Source organism: Rhinolophus hipposideros, assembly GCF_964194185.1.
Source record: "Rhinolophus hipposideros genome assembly, chromosome: 24".
In the NCBI taxonomy this organism is placed as follows: Eukaryota; Metazoa; Chordata; class Mammalia; order Chiroptera; family Rhinolophidae; genus Rhinolophus; species Rhinolophus hipposideros.
In genome coordinates, this window is record NC_138070.1 from 9,768,484 (window position 1) to 9,781,353 (window position 12,870).

A 12,870-nucleotide genomic window follows, 5' to 3' on the forward strand; every position below is an offset into this window, starting at 1 on the left:
TGAAGGCTTCATGCAAGAGAATGCTCGGCTTTAAAACTGCTTAGACAAGTTTGTTGTGTTAGGGTCAGCATGATTTCGTATGATTACACATCCAAGGACCCGGCAGGTTTAGAAGTTACTGTATCCAAGGGTTTCCGTCAGTGGCCTCGTTGACGCCATCACCTCACACGTTAGCATCTCCTCACTTTGTAGCGACACGTGAGGTTTACTGCTTCACGTGTCCTCATACATTTACAGATAGTGAATGTTCTGCTATGAAATGTTTCTAAAATTCAACTTGGCGTTTAACAACCACATTTGTGATGCTTATAATATGCCTGTCACAGTTCTAAACACTTTACAAATACTAATTTCATTTAATCTTGCCAAATATAAAGCTATTAGAAGTAAAAAGTACAAAGAACTTAGTATATATGTACTTTGGCAGAAGAAATGTGGCACTTCTTCAAAGACAGACACGATTCTAATTTTTCAAAAGTAACAGGAATTTATATACTAAATATATACAATTACCTACCTGGCTATTACATTATTAATTTGTGTCAAAATTTTAGTATTAAGATGAATGTAATGTTAAATAAAAATAACAGGGACATGATTCATTAAACTTATCTTTTGATTCAGTAATTTTCAGGCTAAATGTTTTTATACTGTTTTCAGGAACTTTCCCCTTCACCACCCCCCACCTTGCTCCCCAAAACATAAATGTGCTTTCTTTTTGCAAAGCTCATCTTCTAAATAGCCACTTTCCCCTCGTGAACAATACTTTGCAAAACCCGAGCACATAAAATGGGGAAAAAACAGCTGACAGGATTTTAAGAAGTGTGGTAAGGCTGGTAGAGAAAAGTCTTCTGAATCCAATAAAATGTAAAGCCAAGATGGGAAAGCAATTTACTTCCAGAAATACCTGCCAAGTTAATTCTTTTCTTCATCCTCCAACTATTTGCATTTTCTTTGCAATCTACTTTGAAGATATTTATTCTTTAAAATTTGGTCCTTTAACTAAAAACAATCTGAGGACTCGTGTCCTAAAAATAACCTGAGGACTTGGGGTCTTTCTCACCTCATATACAGCACTCAAGTCCCTGAAGAAAGTTCTGGCTCCTTCGAGCAAGGCCTCATTTTCTGGACACACCACAATATAGGCGACATCCCGGTGGCCCCCGTACGGGTCCAACAAGAGCCTCTCCCAGAATGGCAAGGAGAACGGGGAGATGGTGAGGAAGTCCTTGTCATAGCCGACCAGCAGAGTGGGGATGGGCAGCGGCTCCGGAGACTCTTCTGAACCTAAGACAATACTGCAGGTTAGGAAGATGCTTGAGAGTCTCTTTCCCACAACCCCCCAAATTTAGAAGCTCCTGGGGCACCAGTCTGACTTCTGGCATCAGAAATTTCATTGTAGGTTGACATGATACTCTGAAAGTGTTCTTTGAATCCTCTAATTAAATGTCCCCTGAGGAAGAACTTAATGAAATGAGTCAGACCATGGTTATAAAGGTCCGATAAAGTCAGAGGGCAGACTAGAGCAAGCTCAAGTTAGCTTTCCAAGCAGCACTCCATCACTTCCTTTAAGACACGTACTTTAATCCCAACTACGGAGAAGCCAACGAGTTCAGAAGTTCATCCAAATGAAGTGCAAGGAGGCCCAGGAGGACGAGAATCTAGTAACTCCTCCACTTAGGGACTCTTTTCCACTTGGACCTTGATCATGCCAAGAATGCTCAGAAAACTTAACACTAATACTGACTTGCGGAACACAAAGACATTATGTAACTTAATAGTCCTGAAGAAAAAGACCCTATTTTGTCAGTGAAGCCAGGACGTGACAGTAACTAAAACCGTTTTTCAGGGAACAGAAAATTCAGGAGGAGTTTGAACAGGGAGAGTGTACCATAGGTTCCCCGCCCCGCCATCTTGTGGAACTGCTGCCAGGTGAGCGGTCCCTGCACGTGCTGGATGTTCTCCCAGGTCCGGCCCGTGCGCTTCTTTTGGATGGCGTCTTGGAGAAAGGGCTGCAGGGACAACAGCATACGGACCACGTCCTGGGAGGAGAGCATGCTGATGTCTAGCACTGGAAAAGAAATTAAATGACAAGGAACAGACATCATAAAAGTGCAGTGGCTTGCTCCCCGTTCTTGCCATCATTGTGGGCCTCAGTTACAGCCCACAACAATGACATTACTGGAGGCTGAGTCTAATTTTAGTGGATTCTAAAATACTTGACTTAGGAGCAAGAAGAAAGACATTTTTCTTCTGAAGTGAAAAAAATTGCTTATTTATTATTGGAAATAGTAAAGGGGAAAATAGGTTACTCTAGATGCATAAACAGGTTAACTGCTGAACTGCCTAAAAGTGGCAAGATGGATTTTTAAAAGTCATACAAACCTGTTTTCAAGGTTGCTCATAAGAAAAGAACTACAAAAGTTTCCTGATTATTGTATTACTTTAGTTTACAAATAGCAATGGTCTAATTATATGAGTGGGGGAAAGGAACTTAAATAGAAGCTTTTGAAAATGTTTAAAAATCCTAATGTAAAATATTTCCACAAAATACAAAATGCATAAAGAAGAAATACCTTCCATGTGGGTAGAGGCACATGAAAATATTCAGAAGCAATGACAGGACTGAAAGTCATCTGGATACAGAGGGAGGTGGGGAGCCATTGTTTCAGAACAAACATTCTTCCCATTAACAAGAGGGTTCTTAACCTAGTACCTGAAAACCCTCTGAAACTCCATGCAAAACTGTGCATGCACGAACATATGTGTATTTTCCCCCAGGGGAGAAGATCCATAATGCTTATCAAATTCTCAGAAAGATGTGACGAGCTAATTAAGTTCCAGGTGATGAGCTATTGATCTGCACAGCTGGGTTCCTGAAAATGGTCCCTTACCCGTACTTTCCTAGCTAATGAGAATAGAGGTGGAAGTCTAAGACGTATATACCAATGAAATCTGAAACACAGGGTGCTTAGGGTTCTTAAGACATTTTTAGACATGTACTTAAATGCAAACTGGAGGCCCATATAGTTTGTTTGTTTTTTTAAATTTTGGAACAAATCTCTTCAGGAAATTTCATATATGAATCTGGATTTCTAGCTTCTCTTCAAAACCAGGGAGACCTGACAACCCTCGGGCTGAGCCTCATATTCCTACACGAGCACTTGCTGAGGCTGAGGAGCAGCTGTCCCCTTCCGACAGTTCTCCAAGGCCACCCGCTCTCGCTGCCTGTCTGGAACTGAAGCAGTGTTCGTGGCCTTGATCTTCAAGCCTGTGCTTCTTTTTTACTTATAGTAAAGAAAACAGTAAAGTACTGCTCACATCCATGGCTCTCTCAAAAGTAGGAAAATGACAGACCAAGAGAACCAGATGAAAACCAGACCTAATTCTTTGTGAACTCTATTCCTGTGCATACGAAACAGAAAGTGTGCTGCGAAAGGGCACAGTTTTGGGCCCCACTCTCGGCAAGTCTGGCTCCCCACACCACTCATTACATGATCTGCCTGCTACTTTTAAGCCTCTGAATTTGTAACCCACACTTCCCCTGCAATAAACTGTGCTTTTCTTCATATCCAGAAATGACACCACTGATCCTCCCACACAGACTGCTTTTCTGTCTGAAGGCCACTGTCTAGTAAAAGGAACCACACAAGATAACCATCCACATTTCTTTAGGGGAAGACTGCACTCTCTTTAATTCATAAATCCATCCAGCAGACCTTAATTAAAGGCCTGATAAGGATCTAAGCAGTTATAAAAATGAGTGTAACCCTTGACTACTTCCTTAGGCATCTCCACCTCCAAGAAGACTCCCAGCTTGGCCTACTCAGAAAACACCTGTCATCCCCTACTCCACCAATCTTTGTCCTTTGGGCCTTTATTATTCTAGACTTTCAACTATATTCAAGATGCTTATATAACCTTCTCCCCTATAAGACAGAGTCATTCAGAAGCAGGTCCATGTCCCATTCATGTAACCCTGCCAGCCTGGCCCCTGTTCCCAGGATCCTACAGAAACAGCTCTCATATGGTCCAAAGCCATGTTGAATCCTTACCTTTAAACTCAGCTGCATTTTCCTGCTTGCTGACCACTCTCTTGCTTGAAACCTGGTCACAAGGCAGATGCTGCAAAGCTGCCCAGGCCCTCTCCTCGTTCTATACTTTCCTCCTCTGTGCCCGACTTGAGCTATCATCTATATGCCAACCATCCCTTGCCCTGCGCTCCAGGCCCACGAAGTCCCAAGTGTTTCACTTGACATCTTTACTTTACAAAGGGATCTCTAAAACCTCCAAAACTCCAATTTATGACCTTTCCTCTCAGACCTGGTCCTCGTCCAGTACACCTCTCTTTGACCGACACCACTGTCCATCCAGGTACACAAGTCACAGCCTGGGTGTGTTCCTAACCGTCTCGTTCTCCCCGACCCCCGCAACGTGAACCCATGACCACCAAGTCCTGCAGTACTACTACCTAAACATCTCCGGAATGAGGTTGCCACTTCTTTTCCATTTGCTCTGCCATGCAGGACATGAAGCCGAGCTGTTGCTCCTTACATGCTCCACTACAAGACCCTCCTAGTCTCCCACATCCAGTGCTGCCATTTCCTAATGCACAGCCCACATTATAGAGTAACGCTTCTCTTTTTGAACTACACCAATTTGATGTCAATGCCTCTTCATAAAACCCATCAATGACTTGTTAGGGCTCTTTGGATGAAGACCCAAGCCCCAGCATGTCTCAAAGGCTCTTTGGTAATTTAGCCCCTTCTGGCCTCTGAGCTTCTTTCAGTTTTTTGAAGGCCCCAAGCTCTATAAAACTCTGAGCCTTCACACTTGCCACTCCCTGTGCCTGGGACACAACTCCTTGCTTCCCAGCCTCTTTACCCAGTTAATCCGTACTCATCATTGAGATCTCAAATATTACTACTTCTTCAAGGAAGTCTTCCCTGACCTCCAGGCTAGGGTGGCCTCCTACCCCATGTTTTCACCACTGATAAGGGTTTGTAGTAACATGCTAATTTGTGTAATTCTTTGATTAATGCCCATTTTCCAGAACAGATTAGAAAGCCCTCCTCTTTCCGTCACCATTTTGTCCCCCAGGAAGCACCACGGTACTGACAGTGAATGAGTAAGGGAAGCCAACAGTACGTTGCTCCACACTCTTACAGCTCAACTCCGAAAACGTTTCTCAACTGGAGCCTTGCATAACAGAAGAGCCAGTGACGTGGCCAGAAACCACAACATGTTGTAAAATGTGATCACTGTTACAAGTGGTAAAAGTGCTGGGAAACCGGAGGGAGAAAATACTCTAGAATTGGGAGAAGGCTTCATGGAAGAAGCATCAAGGCAACTTGACCTAGACAAGAATGAGTGCATTTCAACCTGAAAGGCTGTGCACGTCACCAGTCTGTATACTTTCGGTGACTTGGATACTCAGCAATCACAGGTTTCCAACATGAATGACTGTATGAATTACTACAGGAGGACATTGTCACAAAATAATTACTACTGTCCAAAGGGGTTTCAAGGTAAAACATTTCCCTAGTCCTTACATTTGGGATGACATCACCATAGCTTTCACTTGAGTCACTTTTTGTTTAGAAATGAGATTTAAAATTTTGCCCTCTACCAAAGTAAAGAAAGTCTGTAAGTTCTCATCACACGAAGATCATGATTTCAAGGTGAATGTGTATTCTGGGAAACCTACCATTGCTATGAGGCCAAGAGTGCACGGTGGCACTTCTCACCAGTGCTTCGTCCACTTTTCCACCCGTGGGATTATCCACATACTGCCGGCCCTGCTCCAAGGCATTAAAGCATTCCGTCCAGTAATCGTTATTATCTGCTTGCACCCGGTCATAACTCCAGCTCACACAGGGAAGAGTTTGGCGATTGTTAGAGGAAATGTAGTCCAGGAAACTCAGTGAAGCAAAAGGTTGTGTGTGTTGATTCTGGAGGAGGAGGAGAAGGCTGATAGGTGGCTCCTGGGGTTTTCTGGCGCCCTCCACCTGAGGAAGGAAGGTGGTCTGACACATCATCAAGCGCCTCTCCGCGGCCTGACCAATATCAGAATTCTTCCCAAAAATATCCAACTCATCTTCCAGGAAGAGTCCCGAATTGTAGCCAAGTTTGCGATTCATAATCGCACTAAACCCACAGGTACAGCGGTACTGGTCCTCATTGGAAGAATCGGGGATGTAGAGCCCGACGTCTGCCCCTTTGATGTTCATGTTGCAAGCACAGATGCAACAGCTGTCAAAGTTTCTGTCTTTAAAGATGTTCATCACCGAATCGGAGAGAATCAGGGTGACATAGAGACTATGGGCTTCGGGAATCGGCTGCATGGTGGCGGGCTCCACAGAGTTAAGGGGCCGCGTGGTCGAGGGCGTAGAGGCTGGTGACCCCTGATCGGTGCTGTCATACTTGACAGACCCCTGACCACTGGCAGTGCCCCCTCCTCTGGGAGTTCTTGGGGTCCTGGGGGTCCGTGGTGTGGGGACAGAGAAGCGAGGGGTTGCTGGAGACGGCAGAACCCCTGCCCCACTGTTGCTGGCCGGGGCAGCGCTGTTCAGCGTCACCGGTGTGCTCATCTGTGGGGTGTTCAGATAGTCTGCATCTGCTAGGCTCCCGACGCTAGGCACGTTACTGCAACAGACAGACAGACAGCACCAAGTGAGACAGAGGCACGTCCCGATGCTGGGACACACAATAATCACCCCACCTGGCCTGCGCACTTCCTATCATTTATGGGTGCTACCACTTAGGATGCTCAATTTTCTCTTAAAAAAAGGATTCAAAGCAGTCAGTGTAGTATGTGGAAAAGCAAGAAGCAAGGTATGAAGAATAAATCAACACAGCGTTTTTCCTCTTCTTATTCCACGTTTAAGCAGTCCTCATCTTAATCCTTTGAGGGGACTTGCACTATTTTTACAAGACAACATGATGCTGGGTTTGGTTAATATAATTTTGAAAAACTATACTAAATGGAACTTGAACACATGAGTTCAGATGCTAAATTAGCTAGAAGACCATAGGATGAAATTTCCATCTAATTTGCAATTACATTTTTGTTATTTTTTGAAATTGAAAGTCTGCAGGCATATTTATTCTCTGAGGCATTCATATATATATGTATATATATATATATATATATATATACATATATATATATATATATATATATAATTCTAAAGTAGTTATAATCAAATGCACATGAAAATTTAACATTTTTCTAACTTTCAAAACGCAGTGCTATCTAGGCTTGCATTTTAATAGTAATGTGTGACCACGAGGGATTTCTGTTTTAGGAAATCCACTGGCCAGTACTGCACTATAATTAATACAAATACTATATAAGCTGCTAAGAGGCCTTAGTATTAATTAGATGCTTGAACAGAGTATACACACTGTATTATAATTTCCAAACTTGTAACAGATTTCTGTGGGGTGTAGGTAATTCTAGTTCACTTACTAATTCTCAGTACACTATGCATTACTTATAGCACAATTATTTTTAGTTCCCAGAGACTGATCACACTGTGTTATCTATTCTCCCATAACCAGTGACTTCTTTTTGGAATAGCCATATAGAAAAGAAAACAGTATCTGCAATGTTCTGCTGTTTTATCATTGCTGAAAATTTTCTGGATGTACATTCTTAGAGATACATGTAAAACAGCATATGAGACCATTCTTTCCAATTAAAAAGTATCAAAAGAACACATTTTTAATGCTTAATATTCTTTTGAAATCTATTAATGTGCTTAAACTAATGTTCATCCAATAAGCTACATATTCATTCACTTATAGTTTGAAAAAAGAAATGTCATAAAGTAATGGCTCTTCAAGTATATTTTCTCGTGATTTTTAAATTAGCTATGCCTAAACCACCAGCCTGGAAATCCAAATTGGGCACTGTAAAGAAATTTTAAATCAGAGGCACAGTGGTATCTCTGAGCACGGATTTAAAAAAAAAAAAAAAGAAAGACCCAGCAACCTTGATTAGCAATCACTGCTGTATCAGAGGCCAAAATAATGTGTGTAATAATGATCTTTAATTCCACTTCTTTCAAATTTTCCTGTTCAACAAAACCCTAAAATTAATAATGCAGTTCAGATCAGAAAAGGAACTATGACTATTAATGGAAAACCTAAATAATTAAATTGCTCTCCAGGTAGTAAGAATGGTTTATTATGTATAGTGACCTGATTTTTCCCATTCAATAAAAATGAACCAAGTACCAACCCTATGAGAGATGCTGGATATTCAATAGTGAAAAAGAGGGAGGAAAGTTAGCTCACAGTGTATGATGGGCATCATGTCAGCGAGTCCTGGGGGGCTGAGTGGGACAAAGGGGTGTATGCAGCATACTGGTGACCATAGCAGGGGGTTTCACATAGTGGAGAGCTGTGCTGTCCAATATGGCAGCCACTAGCGCCATGTGCTAAATTTAAATTAACTTAAAAGAAACAAAAAATTCAGTCTTGATCTGAACTAGCCACAACCCCAATGGTATACATCTACCACAGGAGAGTGGCAGGTGCTATATGGGAATGTGCAGATAGACACAAAACACTTCCTTCATCACGGAAAGTTCTATTAACAGTGCCAGTTTAGAATACTGAGAATCTCTGGACGGCAAATGATAGATTTAATAGATCTAAATAATGATCTGACTTATTTAATACTTAAAGTATTATACAGCAAAGGGTTGCATGTCACTTCTGAGGAGCCCATGTGTGTAAGAGCTGAAACTGTCGAATGGGTTTCCGAGCCTGCTGTGTTGACTGCCAATGGTGTGCCAACCCCACCAGTTGTACGGTATCTACTCTACTCAATAAGCTTGCGTGGGGCTGCAGCACAGCAGCAGAGAGCAAGCCAGGTGCTCCTATCCTCAGTGCTTCAGAGTCCACTATTCATATCGCTGTGAGTTGGGATTTCCACTGTACTTCCACAGCCATTAGCTGTGGGGGTCTTTCAAAACCCTTGTGTGAGAAGTAGGGAAGCCTTATCCCATTTTAAAGAAGGGAAGGCTCAGGTAAAACGGTCACTTAAGGTCACACATAGAATAAACAGAAAAGGCAGGAATTCTGAGTCCTATGACACTATAGTTATACTTTCCCAGCTCTAGGGTTCTTTCACACTACCTCTCTGTCAGTTTTTCATTTCAATATTGACTTTACGTAAACAAGCATAAAGCCGGTTTATGACATTCAAGTTGATTTCATTAAGATGGTTATATGTGAAGTCATGGCTAAGGACCCCACCGATTGAACGGACCACAAATTTGTCTTACTGGCTCCTAAAACGCAACTGTGAATTATCTGTCAACCTGTCAACATTTTTAAAAAGGAAATTTACATAAAAATCCGATCTCTAGTCTCCCACATTCTGCCTAAACAACTCGCTGCAATTGAAGCAAGTGCCCCTTTCAGTGGGACGCTGGGTCTCTCAGCAGTTCACAGAGACCCTGCTGCCCACTGGCCCTCGCTCCTCACAATGACGGCGTAGCGCAGAGCCGAGTGTCGTTTTACTCGGTCCATGTCATCCCCACACTGCTCACCTGGTCCCCACAGAAATGTGAGTTCGTGGCTTTTTATTCCATAGCACTTAAATTATCTTCTTAAGAAATTATGAATCACACAGCAAACTTACTCTGCATTGTGGACCTAAGTGTTATTTTCTAGACAGCATGAAATATGTCCAAGCTATAATCAACTCCTGCTTTTCTTTCCCCCACGCCACACCACCATTCTGTTGCCGCTTTCTTACATGTGGGGTAGGTAACGGCGACACCATCTATGTTAACACTTCACTTCCAAGGGCTTTAAGTCAACACATTTAAAACCATCCATTTCTATAAAGCAAAGCACTCACCACCACCACTCACCCCAAAAACACTACCAACTCCAATCTAGTGCTCGATTCTGTGGTAGACACTGATTTGACATTGAATAAGCAAGAACACCATGATTTTCTACACAAATAACCTTAATTTTTCCATGTACGTGAAATTTAGATAAGAAAATAATGCAGATTTTCAACACAAAATAATGTGCCAAAAACATGAGTGGCCAGTAAAAGCTGCAAATAATATGCTACTGTCACCATTGTTACTGAACATTTAGTGAGATAAAAATCGGGTTAAATGTGGTTAAGTAACAGACACAGTCCCTGTACATACTTGTAACCATCTCTAATGAAAGTGGCTGCAGGGGGCATGGGCAGTTGTTCGATTTTAGGAGGGATTGCCCACGAAGGCCGAAACAAACAGGCATCGGGTATCTTCAGAGGTAGCAGGCATTGGCTCGGCAACATCTTCAGCGGAGCAAACATGGAGGATCCCACAAAAGGCTGAAACGTTGGAACTTTGTGCACAAATGAGAAGTCCTGCGAGAGCAAAGAGAGGTTAATGATAATGCTGGTAAGTGCCTGAGGACGTATCATAGTAGTGACAAAAATGACCATAACTCAGTTGTTTCTCTTCTCCGCTCAGTAGAAAATGCTAATGCCCCAACTTTAAACTAATCAAGAGACACTGTAATTAATACACCAAGCAATGTACTCAGAGAATCCTTAGAAACTCATGTACACATGGCGTCTAGATACCATTTTAGAGAAGACGTAGCAAATCTACTTGAAAACCACGCTGCCCTGGTCAAGTTAGTATGTTGGCAATTACCTTTATTTCCTCAGGCTTGGGACTTCCTAATCCATCTTCCACTTCCATTTTGAACTCAGTGAGCTGTGTTGAAACCATACTGACCATCGGGCTCTCCATCATGCCTAACGCTGTCGCTGTCTCTGAACTGATTCCGTCTTTATAATTCATCACGGGAGAAAACGCAGGGTGCTGCTCCAAAGATGGAGGGGTGGGGAACATCCTCTGCAGGTCTGCAACTGCTAAACAAGGGGAAAAAAAGACTAAGCCATTTATTTTAACAGGCAGAACTTCTGAAAAATCCCTTTTCATAGCCAGGAACGTTATTTGGTATCAGAAATAACGTTAATTAAATGGTGATATCAATTACACAATAAAATATTAATAATGGAGAAGGCTACCAGCAGAAAATGATCCTTTCCTGGAACTTTATCTCTATCCTCTGGATGCTTTATGATTTGGCCTCACATTAATTAAGTGAACAAAGCCTATATAACATACTTTATTCCTTCCAACAATTGATTTCTTGAAAAGTCTAAGGAGATGAACTCAATAGAAGCTGGAGAAATTAGATGAAGTAACCACTATTAAAAGTTCTATCCCTGCTGGGGCGGCCAGATGGCTCAGTTGGTTAGAGCACGAGCTTTCAACAACAAGGTTGCCGGTTCAATTCCCGCATGGGATGGTGGGCTGAGCCCCCTGCAACTAAAGATTGAAAATGGAGACTGGACTTGGAGCTGAGCTGTGCCCTCCCCAACCAGACTGAAGGACAATGACTTGGAGCTGATGGGCCCTGGAGAAACACACTGTTTCCCAATACTCCCCAATAAATAAATAAATAATGGTTAAGATGGGAAATTTAAAAAGAAAAAAAAAGTTCTATCCCAGTTTACAAGTTTACAAGAATGTATGAAATATTTCAGAATTATATAATAATTGTTCTGTAGCAAATTTTACATGGGAAATCCATCGGCCATTATATTACAGAAAATAAAAACTGCTTTGAACTATAATGGTGGTTTATGTTATTAGGGTTACTCGCTAGTTTGACAAATCCACAGCAGTCACTGCTCTTTGGGGAAATGGTTCCACACTATTCCCTTTCCAAATTGACATTAAAATGAAACTTCATAGTTAGGATTAACAAACCTACCTAGAACCAAAAGACAATTTACTGAGAATCAACTGGAAGGGGAAAAGGATCTTTTAAGAAATACTTAGAACGGTGATGCTCAACCCTTTTTCAAAAACACCATTTTTATATACCTGAGGTTAAACATTATCATTAAAGCACTGATTCTTCAAGTGGAAGTGTATGGAATTGAAAGGCAAGTTGCAGTTGTGAAATTAGGCCACTAGAGGGTGTCCTGTAGCAAACTCGTCCACAAATTAGGAGCCACAAGTTGGAACCAGTGATTTGGAATGGTACCTGATATTCCAATTTCTAATCATATCGCTCTTTCTGGCAACTTCACCATTTAAACAGGCAAACAGTAACCACTGAATAGACTGACATATGACTTTAGCTCAGAATCAGAAATCGATAAAGAATAACTGCATCTGTGCCCTGGGCCCAGCTGCTCCCAGCACAGCACTCGTAGGGTCACGTCACTGCCTCTCTTGCGTCCTCGGTTCCTTCATCTGAAGAGGAAGGCTTGACGAGGTAGATATGTGATTCTCATCAGGTTTTTTCTTTCCTTTGTTTACCGGGGAGGGGAAAGCCTCCACCATATGGAGGCAGAAAAAAGGTGAGAACCTCTGGATTAGATGATCTTTACCATGTTTCCTAGTTAGACAATTACATAATTCTGAATAATTTACCCTCTCTTGGCCTCAGTTGCTTATCTATAAAACATCGGAAGGCAGGCACCAATAAACAGGGTTTCAGATCCCAACTTGCACTTCCATTAGAGAAGCTCCATTTCCATTTATTTTCTATAATAGAATTCTGTATGAGATTTCATTAGACAAAATGGTACCCGCTGCTAAGGAGAAAAAAAAAGAATAAAGCTAAAACCCCCAAGTTGATCTTCAAGGCACCTTCTTGCTATGAAAAGTACTTTACTCTAAGGACTGTAATAATCCATAGAACTAGGGATGCCATCCAAGCCGAGCCAGAAACTATCAGAGAACCATTGGAGATACTATGCAACTGACAATTCTGAGGTGGGAAAATAAGTCTTTAAATGTAGCAGTAACCAGACCAATT

General features: G+C 41.9%; 1 protein-coding gene across 2 annotated transcripts in view; it reads right to left on the reverse strand.

Annotated features, from left to right (window-relative positions):
* MED13L (mediator complex subunit 13L) overlaps positions 1-12,870 on the reverse strand; it is a 274,693-nt gene that overhangs the window by 23,756 nt on the left and 238,067 nt on the right. Inside the window, exons 15-19 of one of the 2 annotated variants that reach the window (XM_081037745.1) lie at positions 10,683-10,900; positions 10,185-10,390; positions 5,708-6,645; positions 1,892-2,071; positions 1,064-1,287 (exon numbers count right to left, since the gene is read on the reverse strand). In XM_081037745.1, the coding sequence (XP_080893871.1) occupies positions 1,064-1,287; positions 1,892-2,071; positions 5,708-6,645; positions 10,185-10,390; positions 10,683-10,900 (1,766 nt within the window). Of the gene's footprint in view, positions 1-1,063; positions 1,288-1,891; positions 2,072-5,707; positions 6,646-10,184; positions 10,391-10,682; positions 10,904-12,870 lie in introns of both variants that reach the window. The other variant, XM_081037744.1, reaches the window with a different exon arrangement.